This window comes from Cyprinodon tularosa, unplaced genomic scaffold, assembly GCF_016077235.1.
Source record: "Cyprinodon tularosa strain WSP-4 unplaced genomic scaffold, ASM1607723v1 ctg66, whole genome shotgun sequence".
Classification (NCBI taxonomy): Eukaryota; Metazoa; Chordata; class Actinopteri; order Cyprinodontiformes; family Cyprinodontidae; genus Cyprinodon; species Cyprinodon tularosa.
Window position 1 is genome coordinate 765644 of NW_024039407.1, and position 22980 is coordinate 788623.

The window sequence follows — 22980 nt, forward strand, 5'->3', positions numbered from 1 at the left end:
AATTTGCATAGCTTTGGCATTTGAACTAAATTTTAAGGCTTCTATATAGATATTAATAGAAGATAATACAATCTGGAAATTAGGTTTTTGTTGTAAATATTTGGAGGTGTGAATATATTTACCATAAATAATAAAAAAATGTATTACATATAAAAATTCTGTTTTGACAAGTTCACATTTCTCCACCACAAATAAACATCCTCAGCTGTTAAAGTAATTTTAAGATTTTTTTTAATGAAAAAAAATTGACATATCTCTCCAGAATATTTTGGTATTATTACAATCCCCAAAAAGATGAATAAGCTTTTCTTCATTATTTCTACGAAAAGTACACATTGGGACCATATCCCATTTATATCTTTTTTTTTTTTATATCAAAAATGCTTTGACAGGATAAACATTCTGAATAATTTTATGAGAAATTTCTCTTACTTTGTTGTTTATTAAGTTTTTTTTAAGGAATTCAAGCTCAACAAAATCAAAGGTTAAAAATGACGCCACAAGACCGGAGCTTTTGATTGGCTGACCGAACGGCGCTAAGCGGAAGACGCGTGCAAAGACGTTACAGGAGGAGGGGCTTAAGAATATCATCATGGCGGGATGCATGAAAATTATAAGCGGGTGGTTCTCAACAAGTTCAAATTTACTGTTTTTTACGGTGCTATTCGTGTGCTTACCTCAGACATCGCACCAAAAAGCGGGTAAGAAGCTGTGTTACGGTGCAAGTAGGAATAACTTCGGCGATATTTAACATATTAAACAAGCTACGGCTAATACATGTTAGCCAGTGTCTGTATCCATTTTAAAGTTGAGTAGACTTTGTTGGTGTATCAGGGCTTTTCATGGACACACCTATGTTTTTGAAGATTGTTTAGCTTCACTAAACAGTAATGCGAGTTTCGGTTTTGTTCAGGTTTTGTAATGTTAGCTCGTCGCTACCATACGAGGATCATTTGGGATATTTGCATCCTGTCGATTTTATTATAGGTATTGCTTTTTGTCCTCGCTTTGACATCCGAGAACACGCCCAGATTGTTTTTATGCAGGTCCAGACTAATCCGAGGTGTTTTGCATACAGGGAAGCTAATAAATGATGGGTCAAAATGTCTTAACTGGTTGAAGAATAATTAGTATCTGTGTGGGGCTTGGCGAAATGGCCTTAAAAACTAATCTTAAAATGTCCCCGTCAAAACCAACTTTTCTTTATTTTTTTTTTTCTTTTCTTTCTCTCTTAATTTTCATAAAAAAAATAAAAAAAACATGACAAATGATGTACATTACTTTCAAAAGCTACCTGTCAGTCATTTCCTCTTGGAGGTGAGCTTAATTGAAAGGATAAAGCAATTAAGGTTATAAAACATGCTTATTTCACAGCAAACATACTGTAACACTCTAAATGTCTTCATACTGAGTTAGTTAATCAGGTATTAGCACGTATCTAATATCAAGTGATGAACTGGTGACACTTTGGAAATCCAAGGTTTAGAACTCTGATAAGAAAAAAAAATCCAGTTTCCTAAAGATTACCTGATCTTTATTTTTATTGATTTATCACCCACCTATATTCCAATATTAATCTCCATGTTTTTATCTTTACTTGCTTTTATTGTGATTTTATTTTTCTTCTTTTTTACTCTTTAGTCTGTGCAAAACACTTAGAATTGTCTTTAGAAATAATATTAATAATCTTTCTATGCCTTAATATTTTTAGGGATGTTCTGATCCAATATAATTTTTTGAAATTAGTTTGATATCATCAAAAAATTAATATTGAATATAACAACCTGCTTTTAAAATCTCTTATGGAAAGCTTATAAAAGCACTTTGTTCCTGTCCACTTTTGTTTAAAGTTTATGTAACTCTTTGGTGAATAAGAAAAGGGTCAGTTGTTGTCATATGGAAGGCTGGTAATTATTGTTCAAAGTTTAAGAAATATCCCTTAATCAAGCTTTTTCTATAATTCTGCACTGTAAAATAACTAATAAATATATGAATTATTCGTGTTAACATCGTATCGGTCAATAGCAATATCGGCCATTCTCAAAGCTGTAATATCTGTGTCGTCTTGGAGTGGAAAAGGTTGTGTTGAAACATCCCTTATTGATTTTTCTTTTTTTACCCAACTTAGCTCTATTCTAATTATTTTGGATTGTCTCTGAAAACTAGTAACATGAGGCTATGTCATTTAACATAATGGTGTGCTACAGGTCATTTTGGTTGTACTTTGTGTCAAAGGGCTTTGGTGCAACCTCTTCAGGATGTGAGGTGGTTAACATTAGATTTCTTCTCTTTTGTATCTATGCTTCCAACATTCTGAGACCTTTATCAGTTTGGTTAATGTCATTTGTATGCAGCATAAGCACCTAATTCTCTTTAGATTCAAGTGAGTAAATATTCCATAAGCACTTTAAATGCTGTTTAACTGTTGGATTAGGGGTGCATAGTATATCAGCTTTAATATCTGTATCAGCTAATTTTGGACATTTTTAGGCATATAGGCATCTGTCCAATAGATAAAACTGGGCTGTGTAGTTTTTTTTTTTTTTTTTTCTTGTTTCAGGAGGTGGATGGGAGGGGATCGGACATATTGTATTTGTTTGGTCATGTGAAAGTGATTGTTGTGGAGCTCAGGAGTGTGCACGGATTGCAGTTTTCTGACAATTACGATAAAAAAAAAAAAAAAAAAAAAAAAAAAAAAGCCAGACCCACTGATTCCAATTTTTATTTTTTTATTTTTAAAACCAATACCAATAAAATGTTTTATTGGTCAAGTGTTAAAAATTAAGATTTTTTAGAACTGAAATTTTCAGGTGTTTCAAGGTAACATCTGTTTCCTGAAACCTTGGTCTTTGATGACTGAAAATGGCCGGTTGTCCAATGCCATAATTTTACATTTCTCACTGCTCATACGGGTTAACGTCGGGCCACTGGCTGGCTCTTTGCCTTCCCAAAGCTTTAGCTTTTGTCAATCTATTTTGGCCTTACGTGGGTTGCAGATTGCCCCTTTATCTTGAACTGTAAAATACTTTCAAACCGACAACACATTTCCCTTTACAATTTACATGATTAAAATTACACAGTGACAAATGTTACGCAAATAATTCAAACAAAATAACTTTTTACTGAATAAAAATAAAAATAAAACATCCACAACTGATAAAAAATGGAGGGAGCGGCAATGCATGTGAATCATGTGATGTCGATGCAGGAGAAGAAAAAATCCCCACAAATATCAGCTGTGTGTACCATTATTATCACTGTCTTAAACTTTCTTACACCTTAAAGACCTTAACATGATGTTCTAGGTCTTGACTTCCTAAAGTAGTAAAGTCCTTCAATTTGTTTTCTTCACCAACTTTACCTTTTATTGTAAACATGTCCAAAGTAAAATTCTTTGATCCAGTCACACATGTGTTTGCTTGTTCAATCAGGTAACACACCTTCAATAATTGATCTGAATGATGGCGAACAGCTCGTCATGATGGGACCCAACCTGTTCTGTTACAAAAATCCAGTTGTTCCAACCTGGAGGCAAACATGGACAAGAATTCAGGTAAGTTCCACTAATTAGACTAAACGGGTTAGAAAATTAGTCTAGGCCAGGGGTGGGCAATTCCAGTTCCTGGGGGGTAGTATCTTGCAACATTTAGGCTACGTTCACACTGCAGGCCTTGATGTTCAATATCCTTATTTTTTTTTTTTTTTGTGAAATCCGATTTTTTTTTTTTTTTTGCGTTGCCGTTCACAATTCCAAATTTATGTGACTTGTATGTGATCTCCTGTGTGAACTGCATTCATAAAACGCAAGTGTTCCGCTTGCGCAGTAGAGGACGCAATGATGTTACAGGCCAGCGTGCTCTGTGTTTACGGGAGTAAAAAATGGATGGTAGTGCCGGAGCGCATCTGGCGATCTTTCCCAACCATAAAAAAACACTCTTTTCAAGATGGTTAAAGATAAACTTCTCCCCGCATCATCGTCTGCCATGGTTGTTGTTTCTCTTGTCGCTTATTGATAGTAAGACCCAGAATATTGACTTTTGTCGGGTATTAATGGCGTTCAGGTTGGATGAATGCGACCTGACCGTTCAGACGCAGGTCGCATTTGAAAAGATCAGATTCGTATCGGATTCCACATAGCCAAGTGGCCTGGGTCAGATTGGAAAAAATTGGATCTTTGTTGTTCAGACAGCCATGAAAAAATCTGATACAGGTCACATATGGGCCGAAAAATCGGGATTTGGGTCACTTCAGGCTGCAGTGTGAACGTAGCCTTAGATTCATCCTTTTACCAGCACACCTGAATCAAATGGTTGAGTTACCGTCTCAGTATGCAGTCAGTTCTTCCAGAGTCCTCTCAATCATTAAATGACTTGATTCAGGTGTGCTCAACCAAATGCACATCTTAAAGTTGCAGGATACCGGCCCTCAGGAACTGGCATTGCCCACCACTGGTCTAGGCTATAGAACATGTTTCTCTTTGTCTCACATCAACTGGGATTGTAACTTTAGAATTTATAAATTCATTTGGTACCACCATTTAGAGGCTGATATGACCAAATGAAGAAATGCTGTAAGCTGAATCTAAGCTCCTAATGCGTTCACTGTAACTGGGTCCTGACAGATTGGTCCAGCTTGTCTGATGGCCTACATGCATCTGACCTTTCTTCTACTACTGCAAAAGTCTGTAGCTCCCACTTTTATAAATGTTAGTGCTACAGGTTAATAACGTAATTCCTCCAGATTCCAGTGTGCAGGTTTGTTTTCTCTTAAAGGAGAAAGCCCAATGTATCCAATACAGGGGACATGGTGGCTGTGCTTTAGCGATCTGATCCAACCATAGTTTTTCCAGGTATAATTTTGTTGTAACTGAGTAAATCTGTTTGGGTTCGATTAAATTTTGGTTCTAAAGGTGTTAAGGAAAGAGGAGCGATCATGTAAAGCACATCTGTACTTCAACAGAAACCATGAAGTACAGTTTTGGTGTATTGTAAGCTTTTTGGAAAATAAAGGCTCTTGCTGGATTAGTTTCTACTGTGATTTGTAGCTCGAAATTAAAGATTCAGATTTTCGCCTTGATTTAGTTGACAGGTACAATGTATATTTAAAAAAACTTGCTGTAAATGCAACTTAATCAGCCGATTGCTATCTTTCTTCTGTTGTCTCTGGATTAAACAGATGGGGGATTAAAGGTGTTATTGTGGTTAAAGGAAACCAAAAGTAGATTGTTTGGTATTAAGTCTGTTGGCTAAACATAGTATCTGGGAAATTTCTTCCCCTTTGTTGGTGATTGTTTAATCACCAAAGTCTCAAAAACCTGATCAAAAAATATTTATTAGAGTAGCTAAAATTAAGAGTTCTCAAAATTAAAATTAATTAATCTGCTGATTTTCCTTATCTTGATCCATAGTTTTTATTTTTTATTTAAATCCTAATTGTTCATAAAAGATTTTCAAAGTCCTACTTTGTGGTTGTTTATTCTTTTAGATAACTTCTGGATATTAAGAACTTTTAATTGATTGTTGGTTTTATAAACTTTAAGTGTATAACAAAGTTAATGTTTCTGACAGGTGAAGGTGTGGAGTTCAAAAGTATTTAAGGTGGAAACTGTGGAAGGTGAAGAGGAGCTGCAGGAGCTGGAACACTTCAGTGTAAAGAGCTGGTTTCAAAGTTTTCTACGAGAGCAGCACAATGAAACCTTCATTAACATCAACCTGTTCAGTAAGCTGACCTGCTTCAAGGTGGATCCTACTGCAGGAGCTCAGTACACCGTTAAATCCATCCGCAGTAAGTGGGGAAACCAATGTAGTGTGTTTCCTTACTGGTTAAGGGCAAATGAAGCATCCTTGGATGCACAATTTACACCTTCCAAGAGTCTGAAAATGCTCATACAATCGAGGGAAGATAGATTAAGATTAAAGAAAAAGATGGACATATTTAGATTTTCCAAATCCACTGTGATAAAAATGGACAAAGCCCCAATCCTGATTAGATTTAGAGAGTGTAGTTTATCTTCTGTAGGTTACTGCTATATCTCTGTTCTTGTTCCTTGTGGTTCTACCTTCAGATGTCTTGAGTTAATAAATCCACAGGGAATCCCGCAGTAAATTGATCTGATAAAAGCGTATTCTGAAACTCTCAGCTGAACTGGATTTCTGATGTTTTGAACCATCTCCCAATGACACGAGGGCAAGCCTGAAATCTTAATCAAGCACACTTTCTAAGCAAGAAGGATCTGAGGGCAATTTATGTAAATTAATAAACAACAGTTTGGAGGTTCCTAAAAACATCACTATAATGGCAAATTGCTATAGTGTTTGTTGGAAAGACACTGACATTATTTCTAAAGTAAGGTTTTATTGAGACTATACAACAAATATTATTTGTTAGATAGGTGAACAAAAGAGCAGAGTAACTTTGGAATAGAAAAGTTCCAACATAAGGTTTTGGTTTATGTTATACAGATAATTAAAGCTGAAACAATCAGTGTGATCAATTGTGAATCCCCAAATACTTTTGAAGATCACATAGTATACAGACTCTAAAACTTGCATATTTGCTTAAAAGAACAACACACTCAGATCTGAAACTCCTCTTGTGGCACAATTTTAGTTTTAAATGTGTTTAAAATATACTAAGCAACTATTGCCATGGTATTTATAATTGATTTGTGTAAAAAAAAAAAAAACAACTCTATTATCAATTGCATCCCAAGTTGCAGCCCTACAGATGAAATATACATTTTCTTTTTCTTGCAGAGTTTGATATCTACCTGTTTTTGGTCTTCCTCTCCGGGGTGTTGCTGTTTGTTTTTGCAGACTCCCTGAGCAGGTATTTATCTGTGCTAAATCATTGCTGCATTTTAAGTTTCAACAGGAATTATTTAACATTTTCTTCTTTATAAATTCTTTACTGAAGGAGTCAGCTTTTCTTCTACTCTGCTGGAATGAGCACAGGCATGCTCGCTTCTCTCCTCATCCTCTTTTACATTCTGTCCCGCTTTTTGCCAAAGGTAAGTTGTTTTATTCCTGTGACATTTTTATTGTCATAAAGTCTCAAGGATTTAATGCTTGCTTGATTTTTGCACCTGTTGTTTTCCGCAGAAAAGCCCCTTTTACATGCTTATTGTGGGCGGGTGGTCATTCTCTCTCTATGCCATCCAACTTGTCTGCAAGAACCTTGGTGTGATTCTGCGAGAGCACTGGCCCGCTGCATTAGGTACAGACCTATCATCAACACACTTAAAGCAGAAAACAAACCTGCAGCAGCATTTTGAGTAACTTATGCAGAGAGCCTTGGCAAAGCATCCATAAGCCCTGAAGCTTTTTCACATTTAGAAATGTTGCAACAATTTTTATGTGATAGATCAGCACACAGAGTAGTGCACAATAGTGAACTGGAAAAAACTTTTTCTATTAGTAAAGTGAAGAAACCTTATCTTTAAAAGGCACATATATATATATATATATATATATATATATATATATATATATATTTTTTTTTTAATAACTAATAACTGACATTGATTGCATTTAACATTTTCTGACTTTTAAACCTCCTGATGACATAGTATTGTCTTTTTAAGATTTGCTTTTTTTTTTTTTTTTTTTTTTTTGTGATTATACCCTTTCTGTTTATATCTACCAAAACTCCAGTTGCTTTGGAAAAACTGTGTGTCTGTTGCAGTTCACTGAACCTCAGCAGGTGCTCTGACATCGCTGTGGCATTAAAAGACACGTAAATGCATGTTTTCACTAATGGTGCTGGTGGTGCTATTTAAGGCCTATCCTCCGAGCTGTTGGTTTTCCTTAAAGCCTAACCGAGCAGACAGCCTGGTCTTCGGTAGCTGCATCAATGACTAACATCTGTTTATTTAGCTCATGGCACCCAGTGGAATATCAAAACACTATCAGGATGGGTGCTTTGAGTATGAAGCCTTATTTAATCATAACTGGATTTTGGTCTTTTTGGTTTAGGCACATAAAGTGACTTTATCCTTTTAATAAAGATAAAACCAACGTGGTGTCTAAGTATGAATCCAGCCAAGGGCGTAGGAATATGTTTACAATTGGGGGGGACACATGTCGGAAATCTGAGATTCGTAAATATTCAACAGAAACATGTCTTAAGTACGCTACTTTAAAAAAAGGCTATTTAATCTTTTACTTTATTCCTTTATAAATGTGTCTTGCAAAAATAATGCATTTAAAATTTACATAATGCATTTGTTCATAAGATGTGAGCATATCACCAAACAAAATGACTGGAGTCTTTTATTAAGCAAAGGGAGATGTCTTTCAAGGGCTTCAGCCCTTGGCATATTTAGTGTCCGCATACGCACTAGAAAATCAAATATTTCAGTTGGATTAAAAACAATTCAGTAGGCCACAGAAGTGCAAAGTTTGATATGTTTTATTTTGTCAAACTTGCAATAATGGTCAAAATGAATTTATATAGATTGACTGACAGAGGGAGCTGACAGTGTGGTGAAGAATTATGGACAGGGCGCTTTGAAGCATCTGGTTCAAAAACGCATTCTAAATCTTTGGTAGAAATCCATCTATCCTTCCATTTTCTGTACACCCTGTCCCTTAGTGGGGTCAGGAGGTGCTGGTGCGCCAGTCTGTCCCGACCTTTGGTAGAAATGGCGTCTTCAATTCCAATTTGCAGTACAGAACAGAGAAAACTACAGAGTTGTCAATGTTGTGTTAATCTGTTTATAGTCTAAAAAGAGGAGCCAGCAGTTTATTTGAGGAAATAAAGGTGCAGAAGTTAATTAGTTGGTTAATTAGTGGTTGTGCAGCAGTTCGCTGCTAAGAATTAAAATTAATTCTCCCTGTGGTTTTAACTAACGATCAGGAGCGCGGCAGGTATAACATCTGTCCATTTCGGCGAATCAAAACCACACAAAAAATAAAAAATCCCAGACCAGGCTAATTTCAACACAAGTTGTGTTAGGTGACTGTTACTCACACTGACGTTTCTCTTTTTTAAAAATCTGAGTAAGTCCTACTGCTGTTTAAGCCTTTTAGTTGGTGGTGGCATTGTACTGAAATGAGATATATATAAAAAAAAATAACATTTTGGCTAGCGTGGCAAACATCTAGAGAAAGTTAGCAGTTAAATATTGGATGAGTGATCAGCCCAAGACTACGGAAGAGGATTAGGGCCACTGAAAAAAGTTAAGTGATTTTTAAATTTTATTTCAGTTTAATACAGGAAAAAAGTCAGAATTCTGACTTTTTTCTCAGAATTCTGACTTTTTTTCACAGAATTCTGACTTTAATCTCATAATTCTGACTTCTTTCTCAGAATTCTGACTTTAATCTCAGAATTTTGGATCTTAATGTAGATGGGCACCATGAAGGTAGAGATGTGGAGCATTCAGCTTCACTGATAAAGATGTGAGTTGTTTGAGATGGCCAGTGACACATTGGTGAAAAATTACAGAATTAGGCAACTTTTGATGTGCCCGAGGGGTCCCCCTTATAAATGGAGGAGCAGAAGGTCATTAAAACAAGAGAGCTAGTCTCTAAAACAGACATGGCTATGGCTTGATGCTAACATGTTTGTTTTTAAACATACTTTTGTTATATTACATTTGTGTTGTGTTTTCCAAATAGTGTAGAAAATGAATGGTGGGTTTATAATGTTTACCTTTTATGAGCAAGACAGGAAGCAGAGAAGTGTAGCATTACCTCCAACTAGTTAAACTCATAATTATGAAGTTATTCAACAAATTCCTCAAGTAAAAAGTGCAACTTTTATTTTTTATTTATTTATTTTTTAACAGATTTGTTGATTAATTTCAAAATTATGTATTCCTTCCAAATTTCCAAATCTGAAGAATTTTTTAAACCAATATCTACATTATTTAACATTTAGTTTGTTTTAGCAGTACTTCCTGTTATATTTCTTTATACGTATATTTGAGATTTTCTTGCACAGCAAGCTCAGCAGATTTGAAATTGTGTGCTTGTGTACAAGTAGTAAATCTTTACTCTAAACATATATTCTGGTTATTTTTTTAGTTAGACCTTCTTGTTTTTATATATCTGTATAGTACCCCCCCCCCCCCAAAAAAAAAAAAAAACACTGTAAATTGATTAGAAATATTAATCATCTGTCAGATTTCTGAGAAAAAAGTCAGAATTCTGAGATTAAAGTCAGAATTTTGAGGAAAAAAGTCAGAATTCTGAGATTAAAGTCAGAATTCTGAGATTAAAGTCAGAATTTTGAGGAAAAAAGTCAGAATTCTGAGATTAAAGTCAGAATTCTGAGAAAAAAGTCAGAAGAAAAAAGTCAGAATTCTGAGATTAAAGTCAGAATTCTGAGAAAAGTCAGAATTATTACTTTTTTACCCATGTTAAACTAAAAAAAAATTTAAAAATCAGTTAACTTTTTTTTTTCCAGTGGCCCTAATCCTCTTTCGTACAAGACTAAGATGACTAAACCAAAAAGATTCAGTTTCTATATATGAAAGTGAACTGACAACAAAGAGGCAGCATCCCGACAGACCATTTTACCTCTTTCACAAGTTTCTGACTTCTGTATCGCTGTTTCCCTCCCTTCACTCTCACTCAGCAGTTCAGAGAGGGGAGGGGGAGTACAGTGACGTAATGCTATGCTGCGCCTTCAAAATAAAAGCACGCTAGTAAAAAAATGTCAAAATCTAATATTTTGCGGTACAATTTTTTGGGGGGGACATATCCACCTAGCTTTTATATTGGGGGGACATGTCCCCCCCGTCCCCCCCGCTTCCTACGCCGCTGGATCCAGCTGTTCTGTAAATCCTTGGAGGTTTTTTTTGAATAAGGGAATAAAGTGCACCTTAAAGAGCAAGGGACAGCAGGCAGGTATGGGATACAGTTGTGGAGGTTTAAAGCAGGGTTATATCTAACTATAAATGTCTCAATTACTGCATTAAAAATTTATGGAGGAGTAGAAATAGGAAAAGCAAGATTTAAGACTCTAAAGAGCTTGGAATCCTGGGGTTCTGACTTAAAGCCCCACTCTGGGTCTCTGAGCAAGACCCTTAACCCCCAATTGCTCCCCGGGCCCCCATGATGGCAGCCCACTGCTCCCCAAGGGACTGGGTTAAATGTAGAAGTAAATTTCTCCAATGTGAGATCAATAAAATAAAATTATTATTTATTATTTTTAGAAGATAGGAAAAGATAAACATGTGGAAGAAGGCCCTGCAGTAATTTTAGACAAAAACAACATTTTGGCCTCTATTCAGATTTTAGCATGTTTCATTAGCAGGATGCACACCAACCTGCTGAATGAAAGATGGAGGTGGTATCATGCTGCGGGAGTGCTTTGTTTAACACACACCGGGATGAAGCAGTGGTGAATTAATCTAAAAACTGGAGAATTATGACAGAAAACCACTTGTTCTTTGCTAAATATCAGACTGAATTATGTAAACATCCTCAGAGATAGATGTTAGAAGCCTCTTTTCATCCAATGTATCTGTAAACAAAAGGTCATAAAGAAAAATGTTTCAAAATTTAGTTTTCACTTTTCAAATCTAAAAATAATGTACAACCAACTTTTTATCTTTTAAAACTACATAATTTTTCATCCTCTTCATGTTGATGCTATTCTGTGTTGATCTATGAGATTAAAAAACCCTATACTCTGTGGCTCTCGCATTATATAAAGTACAACAGTTAAACTGCTATTATTAAGACTGTAATTTTTGATCTTCTGTTGTTTATATCCAAATGCTCAAACATTGGGTCATGTAAAACAGCCACATGGTTCCAGAAAGTTTCTATTACACTGCTTAAGTTATCCTCCCTTGTGTTTTGGTCAGGTTACGTAACGGTGGTGGGATTCATCAGTTTTGCCGTGTGTTACCGTTACGGCCCACTGGTGGATGAGAAGAGCATCAACATCCTATCTTGGACCCTGCAACTGTTTGGCCTACTTCTGATTTACCTGGGAATTCAGATCCAGCAGGTTGCCCTTGCTATCATCGTGGCATCTTTGCTCTCCAAAAATCTGGAGTATCCAGTCATTCTGGCATTGGCAGCATGGAGGTATGCAGTACTCCAAAGTTGACAGAAGATGGCGCAAGAGTACAGGAAAAGTTGTAAATCTACTGTTAAGGCATAATGGGAAACTTTTTAAATGGTTTCACAGATTTTGAAGATCTTGAAGTGTAAATTCCTCTAATATTTAGGCTTGCTGTAAATGGCAAGTTTTTGTCTGTTTGGATTATTTATTTTCATAAAGTTGATAAAGACGACACACTTTTGTTAAAATGCCAGGTTTTTGTGTAAAAAGACTGAAATATAAAATAACTTTTTGTTATTAAATGCAACCATCTCTTGTAGAATTGGTAAAGAAACAATAAATCTGCTAAAGAGACAAAAAAAAAAAGCTTCAACATCCCTTTTGCATACAGGTGCATACTTTCAAACTCTGTGATGAAGCCATATGTATTATCTTTGTTAGGTTACTGATATATTTATTTTGCCCCTCTCCAGCTTTAGTTTTTGTGCAGTTATTTGATTAATATAATTTCAATTTCCTGATTAATAAAACAAAACAAAAAGATATTTGTACAAAAAAGTGTTTTTCATTGCTCTTTTTGTCTATGGATCATATTACTTCTATGTTTTAACCTAGATTAAGATTCTTGACATGCTTTTGGTTTAAATGCCAAACAAAACATTTAAACAATTTTCTGATTTTATTTGAGTTTTTTCTTCATTAAACACAGCTAGGGCTGGACAATTAACACCTTGGTTCCCACTGCCCGGGAAGTTTTAAGTCAAATTTTGTTCTGCATCCCACCATGTTGTGCGTCTTTAGAATCAGGCCATCCTAAAGAAAATGATTATCAACTCAATTAAAAGACAACTACAGGGATTAAAGTATTCTGGCCACAGGCTGGATTTCTGGCTCGTAGCGATTGCCTGTGAGGGTAAATAAATAAAAAAAGACAATCAAAATCCCTCTCGCATTTGTCAGCCAATGGTTGCAAAGGAATCCTCTGAAACTAACAGTATTAGCCAATCAGAAAAAGAAGGGGGGCGGGTTTTAGGAAAGCGTGTACTCCTCCTGTTTCTTGCCCAAGTGGCCAAATAGATTTTGGTACAGTGCTGAAGTTCTACACGGAAAACACAGCGCAAGGTGACTTTTCATATATATATATATATATATATATACTCCACATTAATGTACTATCAAGATATATGTATTTCCCTTAAAATAAAATCACATGTCTTAATCCACCTAAGCTCATTTTACCATGAAGAATTAAAAATAAAGTTGATACAAGCCAATTTTCCCCGTTTCTATGGACGTGTGTCCGCCATTTTAGATTATTTACGTTATGTGGGCTTATTTGCCAATCTGTTAGCTCTCAAAATCATGCACATGTTTTTTTTTCTCAGTATCTAAAATGCATCAGAAATGTCCAGGACCTGAGGAACGCCGTCCCCAGGCTCCTGCGTCACTAATCTTTGCCTAGCTGAACTCCCCTAATCAATGACCAACCAAACATTGATTGACATAGTTTGTTAGCCAATAATCTTTGTAATGAAGTATTGGAGGTGTATGGGCGGGCTGAAAAGATTGTACTTATTGATGTGTGTAAGGAGTGAGAGGAGAAATAACTGCAAATGCACAGAAAATGCAGTCAGAATTCTGAAAGCTGAACATTTTGGATATACAAGAAAGTTATTGGTATATTAATCATAAAATTCAAACAATCCATTTCGGCACTTTTGATTCTAATTTGGATCAATTGACCTTTTGCATACAAGAAAGGTCACAGTTTCACAATGATTATGACTAGAGAAATTTTACATTTATCTTCCACACCATCAACAAGTGTAGTGAGGCAGGAAGGTCGGCTATGAATTATACCCAAGATATAGAATATTAAGAATTGTATTTTATTTGTGAGAAAAAAAATGTATTCCATTGTACATGTTTTAAGTTCCATAGCTCAAGCTTTGTAAAACTTGTACGCATATCTCCAGAAAATAGAAGCTCTTAGCTTTCAAATGAGACAGATCACAAACATGTGGGATTTATATTATTTTACTGCCCTATGGCAATGGTGGGTAAACAAAAAGCAGTTAGTATAATGACAGACACCTGAACAAAAGAAAAAAATACATCGACAGAAATGTTCTGTACTTTCATTTAACTCTAATCCAGAACCACACCTCTTTCTGGGGATGAAGGAAATTCTCTGCCTTGGCCTTTATCTCTCATACATTTTCCAGTCATATCTCGCTGCCCTAATCACAACTGTTACTTAAATTAAATATATTCTTGGATAATATCCTATTTATTTTTCCTTTCAAAGAATAGAGATTTAAACTTTTTACCAATGTGATAAAACATTAAAGTTTTTTTTTTTTCTTTTTTAACACCTTAGTTAAATCAGAGGAAAGCTTCAGCCAAAAGTAATCAAATTTGAATGTTTATGGCGTAAAAAAATCTAAAGACTGAAAATGTATGCATTTGTAATGTGAAAAGAGGCTTTGATCAAGTAGTAGAAACCATGCTGTTTAGATTTTGTACATCAACATATTGGGGTTTTTAGTTGAATGCAGCTGATTTGTCACATTGAAGGTGATCAAAGTTTTAAAATTTACATTTTGTATTTTTACAAAAAGTTTTCATTTAGATGTTTTGTTTTTATATTCATCATATGTGCTTCGGTTTGCAGGAAGGTCAGAGGGTATATAAACTGGAAGCCACTGCCGCGCCGCCTCCTTACAGAGGAAGAGTATCAGAAAGAAGGAGAAGAAGAGACCCGCCGTGCCCTGGAGGAGCTGCGGAAATACTGCAACAGCCCAGAGTTCAGCCCCTGGAGGGCTGTGTCCAGGCTTCAGTCCCCCAAAAGGTGCCAGTTTGGATTTTCAGACTAAAATGTTTCGGAGAAAAAGAAAGATGAATGTTGTTGCCTTTAAGCAGCAGAAATTAAACAATATTAAAACAATAGAACAGAAGAAAGCTGTTAAAATTGTGTAGCCCCTAAATAAATTACAAAATTATGATGCAGCTTTGTTTTTACTTACTGACTCTCAGATTAGATATTTTGGATAATTTAACTGTCTGTGTAAACTTTATGGGTTTTCACAGGATGGATTTAGTGATTTAATGTATTTTTACAGTTTTTTTTTTTTTACACACTTTTATCAACCAAAGGGTTTAAATAAGAGTACCGGTAATAATTATTCACCCCCAGACTGTTCCTTTCCAGATCGCATCACAGCTGAACATTTCTTGCAGCTTCTTCACTCCTGCCTTTTGCATATTTTCCATTTTAAAATTCTAACACTTATAAAAATTTCTAAATATTTTTCAGTTTTCTAAAATTTTGGACATATTAATATGAAGAATTTATCTCAGAAAGCTGATAATTGTGATCCTCTTGTTCTACAAACTTAAACAGCCCAGTGCGGACGTTGGGTTCTGATGTTTGACAGCTTATAATCTGATCTGATTTGGATCAAAGGTGATATAATTCTCTGTGTAGGAGGCTTTCCCTCTTTAGTTGAACCAGATGGAATTTAGCAGTGGATTCTCCGTCAAAAAGTCTAAATACTGTTTTGCAAATATTAGAGTCGATGTCTTATGTAATAAATCAAAGATGAAAAACACCTTTACAACTTAATCTGTGTGGAAAAACTGCATTGTAATGTAAATATAATAATAGAAATTAGACTCTTACCCAGAAGCAAAACCATATTTTCTAAAAATAAAAGATAGATTAGATACTTTTTACAGGCTGTTGACCATTTAGACCTAAGTTTCTGATTCTAATATAACTGTTTCTGCCGGTTTCCCATGACTGGTTTATGAAGAAACACTGGTATTAAAATATATATGCACATCAAATATGAACATGTATCACAATTGAAAAAAAAATGCAGAAAAAACATTTGAAAACAAAGGAAATTAGGGTCTGAAACAATTATTCAGATTAATTCTTTTAAAAATCCTTAGATATCGAGAGAAATGTATCACATCACATATACATTTGATGCTCAATAAATTTGGTATGATTACAAGTAAGAAGTGAAAGTAGAAAGGAAAATCATAGCAGCCCATTGTTGTGTATTAATGAAGAGACAGGAACAACTGCTTGAAGTGCGGACTTTGATTTTGATGGATATATGAGGTTAAAACTCACCTTTGGTGATTAATATTCAACCCAAAAATTTCAACTCAAAATTTTTTACACTGTGTATATATATATATATATATATATATATATATCCCAATCTAATGCGGCCATATTGGATTTTGAAGGTTGTTGAGAAACAGCAGTTTTTTTCTTTTCTGCTTGCTTTGAATCTCAGTTATGTGTTTAAAAATGCCCTTAATGTCATTCAGACAGCAAAAACACAAGGACAATGATTGATAGTACTGAAGTATCAGCACCGACCAGCTACTATAACAATGGAATAAATCTGCTTAAAAGCATTATCTAATATGGTGGCGCTGGAAAAACATTTGTTTCACCAAGTTGGCCCTTTGTTATAACTGAAGTACAGATGGTTGAACAGTGTCTGCAAAGAGAATTTTCTTTAACATGAGAACTGGCAGCAATGGTCACCTCAAGGCCCCCTGCCATAAAAATGGTTCCTATTCATATACAATCTAATCAATAAAACTTAATCTAGTCCTATAAATTCTAGTTGGACACTGATTATAAAGCAACACAAAAACATCAGTTGCTTCTGTAATCCTGATCATGAGCAAGCTTTGGTTAGAAGGTAACAGGGTTTCTGCTGGTCATTAAAAATCATTAAAAGTCATTATATTATAATTTTTTCAAATTAAGGCCTTAATCGGCATTAAAATTCATTAAATTTGATAATCATGGCATTAAAATGCTTCGGAAAAGAAGTTTGAGGTGGAGAAAAGGCTAGAGAATGGGGGGAAAAATGCAAATTTGAACCAAAGTGGCGGGAAAACGAGGAACTTGGGACATGGCTGCAGCCTGTCCACGGTAAAGATGACAAAGGATTTTGCCATGTACAGGTGCTGGTCATAAAATTAGAATATCATGAAAAAGTAGATTGATTTCAGTAATTCCATTTAAAAAGTGAAACTTGTATATTATATTCATACATTACATACAAACTCATATATTTCAGATGTTTAATTTTGATGATTACAAATGACAACAAATGAAAATCTCAAATTCATCATATCAGAAAATTAGAATATTGTGAAAAGGTTCAAAATTGATGGCCCCTGGTGCCACACTCTAATCAGCTAATTAACTCAAACCACCTGCAAAAGCATTTAAATGGTCTTTCAGTCTAGTTCTATAGGCTACACAATCATGGGGAAGACTGCTGACTTGACAGTTGTCCAAAAGACGACCATCGACACCTTGCACAAGGAGGGCAAGACACAAAAGGTCATCGCTAAAGAGGCTGGCTGTTCACAGAGCTCAGTGTCCAAGCACATTAATAGAGAGGCGAAGGGAAGGAAAAGATGTGGTCGAAAAAAGTGTACAAGCAAGAGAGATAACCGCACCCTGGAGAGGATTGTGAAACATAACCCATTCAAAAATGTGGGGGAGATTCACAAAGAGTGGACTGCAGCTGGAGTGAGTGCTTCAAGAACCACCACACACAGACGTATGAAAGACATGGGTTTCTGCTGTCGCATTCCTTGTGTCAAGCCACTCTTGAACCACAGACAGCGTCAGAAGCGTCTAAAGAGAAACAGGACTGGACTGCTGGTGAGTGGTCCAAAGTCATGTTCTCTGATGAAAGTAAATTTTGCATTTCCTTTGGAAATCAAGGTCCCAGAGTCTGGAGGAAAAGAAGAGAGGCACTTCATCCACGTTGCTTGAAGTCCAGTGTAAAGTTTCCACAGTCAGTGATGGTTTGGGGTGCCATGTCATCTGCTGGTGTTGGTCCATTGTGTTTTCTGAGGTCCAGGGTCAACGCAGCCACATACCAGGAAGTTTTAGAGCACTTCATGCTTCCTGCAGCTGACCAACTTTTTGGAGATGCAGATTTCATTTTCCAACAGGACTTGGCACCTGCACACAGTGCCAAAGCTACCAGTACCTGGTTGAAGGACCATGGTATCCCTGTTCTTAATTGGCCAGCAAACTCTCCTGACCTTAACCCCATAGAAAATCTATGGGGTATTGTGAAGAAGAAGATGCAATACACCAGACCCAACAATTCAGAAGAGCTAAAAGCCACTATTAGAGCAACCTGGGCTATCATAACACCTGAGCAGTGCCACAGACTGATCGACTCCATGCCACGCCGCATTGCTGCAGTAATACAGGCCAAAGGAGGCCCAACTAAATACTGAGTGCTGTACATGCTCATACTTTTCATGTTCATACTTTTCAGTTGGCCAACATTTCTATAAATCCTTTGTTTTTATTGGTCTTCAGTAATATTCTAATTTTCTGATATGATGAATTTGAGATTTTCATTTGTTGTCATTTGTAATCATCAAAATTAAACAAAATAAACAACTGAAATATATGAGTTTGTATGTAATGTATGAATATAATATACAAGTTTCACTTTTTAAATGGAATTACTGAAATCAATCTACTTTTTCATGATATTCTAATTTTATGACCAGCACCTGTATATACAAGTCATGGGTGCTTGTTGATGGCATTAAGATTATTTTTAAGAGCATTAAAAGAGCATTAAAAAGCATTAAATACGAGTTACTCATTCATGTATAAACCCTGGGTAAACAACTTAAGCAGAACCAGTCTAAATGTATATGGTCTCCATAATCAACAGGTTTGCTGATTTCATCGAAGGCTCCCCCCACCTGATGCCAAACGAGGTGTCCATCCACACACAGGAATACGGCTTTGGAGGAACTTTTTTCGAGGACGAGTTATTTGACACCGACGACGAGGACGAGGAAGAAAAACTCGAGCCGATGATGAAGCTGGCGTGAGATAAAACTGTTATTGTCTCTCAGGAGGTCAGGTTGAAGAACTTCTCGCTGCAGACGTCCAGGTCGACATGTAGACTTGATGGAGGGAATCTGTGGACTGGATACCACCCAGAACCATCACACCTGGAACCATGAGATGAGCTTTGTGAGTCAGAAAGACAGTGCACCTTAAAGCACATACATTCTTTAGCAGGTCAACCCTTTAGTTGCGAATGAATGAGCTGTAATATGGGGAGTTTCTTTATCCATAAGTGAGGTTGCACTTTTCCAAAATTTTATTTCCAACCCTTTGGCTCTGATTCAATCAACTAAAGCGAAAGGATCCAGTTTACATTTTCTCCACACTGACACCCTTGAACAACAGCTTTATATTTATGTAACTGTTATTTCACAAGAACGATGAGGCTTGTGAATCCTTCTGTTATCAATGTTTTTGGACGTGTGTGTGTGGAACAATCCCAAGATATTTTGAATAAAAAAATATTTTTTATTTGTGTGTCGGTATCATTACGCTAATCAAAGCTTTTTAAACTTGGAATTATATTTTTGATTATTTACAAATCCTAAAATATTCCATAAATTTCCTTTAATTGTGTTTCTGATACAGGTAATCTGGATGGTATTTAAAGCATTTTGTTCCTAATAATATAACATAACAATCTTCACAAAGTATCCTATTTTGGTGAAAAAAATATAAATGTGATTTTGGGAAACATATTTTTTAGATTTGGAAAATCAAAAAAACAATTATTCTAACGTTTTGTACATCCACCTTTGGTATCAATTACAGCCTCATTTATAACCTGATGCCAGCAGCTTTAGCGGTTCGGTGCGTTCTTCTCTGCAGAACACATGAAGCTCCATCAGGTTGGAAGTGAGACGTCTCTGCAGCCATTTTCAGATCTCTCCAGTGACCGTCAGTCAGATTCAGATCTGGCCTTTACAGGACATTTACAGAGTGGTTTTGTTTCACTCCTTACAGACCTTAACTGTGTGCGTTAGGTCACTCATAAGCAGTTTTATCCAGGGTGTCTCTGATCATTGCTGCATTTATTTTTTTTCCTTTATCCTAACTAGTCTGCCAGTTCCTTCTGCTGACAAAAGTTCATTTATGCTTCACTATAGGCATGGTGGTTTCCTACAAACATGACACCTGGAATTCTCAACAAATAGTTTAATATTTGTATAATCAGTTTCTCCTGGCCTGAGGGTCTGTCTGGAGTGTTTTGTCAAACAGGCTGCCTTGTGCCTTTCAATGACTGGCTTCTGTCAACCATTCTTCCATGCAGGCCGTCTCTTGTTCCTCTGGAAGGTTCTCTTTCCACAGAGGAACTCTGTAGCTCTGGCAAAGTCATAATGGGCTTCTCGTTTACCTCCCTGACCAAAGCCCTTCTCCCCATCTGCTCGTTTTAACCGGACCACCAGCTTTAAGAAGATTTGGGTTGGTTCCAGACTTCTTCCATTCTCAAAAGATGGAGGCCGCTGAATCCATTGGGACCTTCAAATCAGTAGAACATGTTTATGGATCCTTCCCTAGATTTGTGCCTCCTGTATGGTGTTTGCGGCCTGATATGCACCATCAACAATGTAACCTTATATAGACAGGTGTGTGCCCCATCAACTGAATTTAAAACAGGTGGACCCTATTTAAGCTTTATTAACATCTCAACGACCTGTGCAAACAGTACCCACCACAGCAGTTTTCTCTTTGTAATAACTTTGCCACCTCATATATATACACATATTTAAACATTTTATAGTGTGGATTGTAAATTGGTGTTAATGATTCATGTATAAAATCTATTGTTGCACATCAATCAAAATTCCCACATCTGTTTATGTATCAATCATAAAATGCCAAACATGATCCACAGGGCTGACATTGTTGCTTATGAATGCCTAAAAATAAAAAAGGAAAGGAAAAGGTCAAATCAACCAGAACCTAAAGACACTCTGTTAAATAAAAAAGGTAATTAGTGTTATTGGTAGCATGACCATGAACTGATACTTTCCAACCCCATAGGAAGAATGTAAATCTTTGGAATTTCCTCTTTACAACTTTAAACAGCACAGCGTCATACTCAGAGGTTTACACATCAAATGGATAAAAACTGTACAAGACTTTAGGTTGAGACTATTTAATTTATTTCAGCTGCTATCAAAATGCTAGATGTATACAATGCTAGATGTATTTTTAAACTCTCCCTAAACTTTTGATAAAAGGGTTTTCACAAATTAAATCCTTCACTTTATTGAACATAAACAAGTATTTTTCCTTCTTTTTTGTTAGAAATAGATACTTTCAAATCTATTAAAGTTATTAAAGTCAGACCTATGTCTGAATTTAAAGGCTAGTTCACAAATTTTCAACATGAAGGTTGTCTGTGTTTGGGATGTTTGTCCTATTCTCATGCATATCTGCTGCACAAGCTTCAATCATCCAACCCAAGGTGTCACCCTAAGGTGAAATAAAACGGTAGCATTCATCAGAACCAAACATACCGGGTATTTTCTCGAGGCGGCTGGACTGCCGGCCTCCCAGGCCACCATGGGCTCACAGGATGAAACCTATAACGCGGCTACTGCTCATCTGAGATTAACTGAAATTTGCAGCTGCATATAAACTAACGGGGGAAGCTTCATAGATAGACCAGGTGATGTTTGAATATAAACAGATGTATATAATTCAATTCCCCTTTGGGAAATGATCAATTATTTTTTAATTGAATTTGGAAGAGTCCAGATAAAGCTTTCAACCCTTAGAAATCTACTAACTGACAAGCATAGAAGTGTGCCCGGGGAGTGGTGTAGGCTGTGGGGATGAAACCAGGTACTTGCAACCCTCTCAGAGCACAGGCACACTGCTCTAACCACTAAGCCAACACTCCCCCAAGCATGACGTTGGCTGAGTCCATCTGGAGGTTCTGGTGCATGATTGTTTAGTGATTTATAATCACCAAGTTTGCCTGACTGCAGCTACTTGACATTAATCCTTTACATAAAAAGGGTTTTTGTGATGGAGAAAGGACTCCATTAACTTTAAAACCCTAGACCTGAATTTAAAGGAAACAGTTTGTAGTTGGTGCGCTATCCTTTAAGGAACCATCCATTTTAAATGAACTCTACCAAATCTGCCAAGAAGATTTGTCAAATATTCGACCAGAGTTATTCCAAAGGCTTATTGTTAGCAAGCAAAGGAAGGCGGTCAAGGTTCAGCCTTAGTATAATAAAATCACAGTCTATTTTAAGCACATCAGAGAATGACAGTATGTTTTTATCTGAGACTTTAAGTCACATACAGACATACAAACATTTGTCAAATTCTAGCAGAGAAGCTAACTACTTCAATTCTATTTCTGGTCTGATTTGTTGGCTTAATAACTTCTTAACAATTAGCTTATCAACAGATGAAGGTAAATTTGGTCCTTTTGTATGCCTTTGTTTCTTCTTTTCCCACCACTGGGCCTCCCCAGGTGTGTTTTGTAACTTTTCCTTTTTATCTTGTACACTGATACCTGTCACAGTCAACCTGAGCAACATATTTCACTTTCATTGGGGAGTTATCTGACTGGTGTCAGATCTTACATTTAAAGACTGACGTCTCGAAAACAAAATTAAAGGTTATGGACCTCATGAGGAACAAAATGTAACCACAACAAATTTCAAGTGATTACAAAGACCTTGGAACAACAATTGATGACTAAAAAAAATGGCTAAAACCAGCTGGTGGATATTTTTATTGAAAGTTTTGTTTTAATGTGAATTCCCCTTCTATGCATACACTCTGTTCTTTTTTACTAAGTCTGTTCTCACTTTTAAAACCGTCTGCTAAAATAAACCTTAGGGACCTCAATCACCTTCACAAGTCTTGTTCAATTCTGAGCGTAAAGCAAATACTGGTGAAACAGGACCACCCTTTAAATTATTTCCTTCTGGATGTATCTCCTTTGCAGATTTGGGAAAATTTGATTAAAAAGAAAAATTGTTCCTGTAGGTATAAATCCATTTATTTTAATTTTCTGATTTTAAGATCCTGTATAATTG

The 22980-nt window shown here is 36.0% G+C and overlaps 1 protein-coding gene across 1 annotated transcript; it reads left to right on the forward strand.

The window, feature by feature from the left end:
* The first annotated feature begins 555 nt into the window (after window positions 1–555).
* nemp1 (nuclear envelope integral membrane protein 1) lies at window positions 556–19249 on the forward strand. Its single transcript, XM_038309164.1, has 9 exons — window positions 556–701; window positions 3432–3553; window positions 5568–5784; window positions 6756–6828; window positions 6916–7009; window positions 7101–7215; window positions 11819–12044; window positions 14696–14872; window positions 18774–19249. The coding sequence occupies exons 1-9, from the start codon at window positions 593–595 to the stop codon at window positions 18934–18936; spliced, it is 1296 nt and encodes a 431-aa protein (XP_038165092.1). The 5' UTR covers window positions 556–592; the 3' UTR covers window positions 18937–19249.
* Window positions 19250–22980: the final 3731 nt, after the last annotated feature.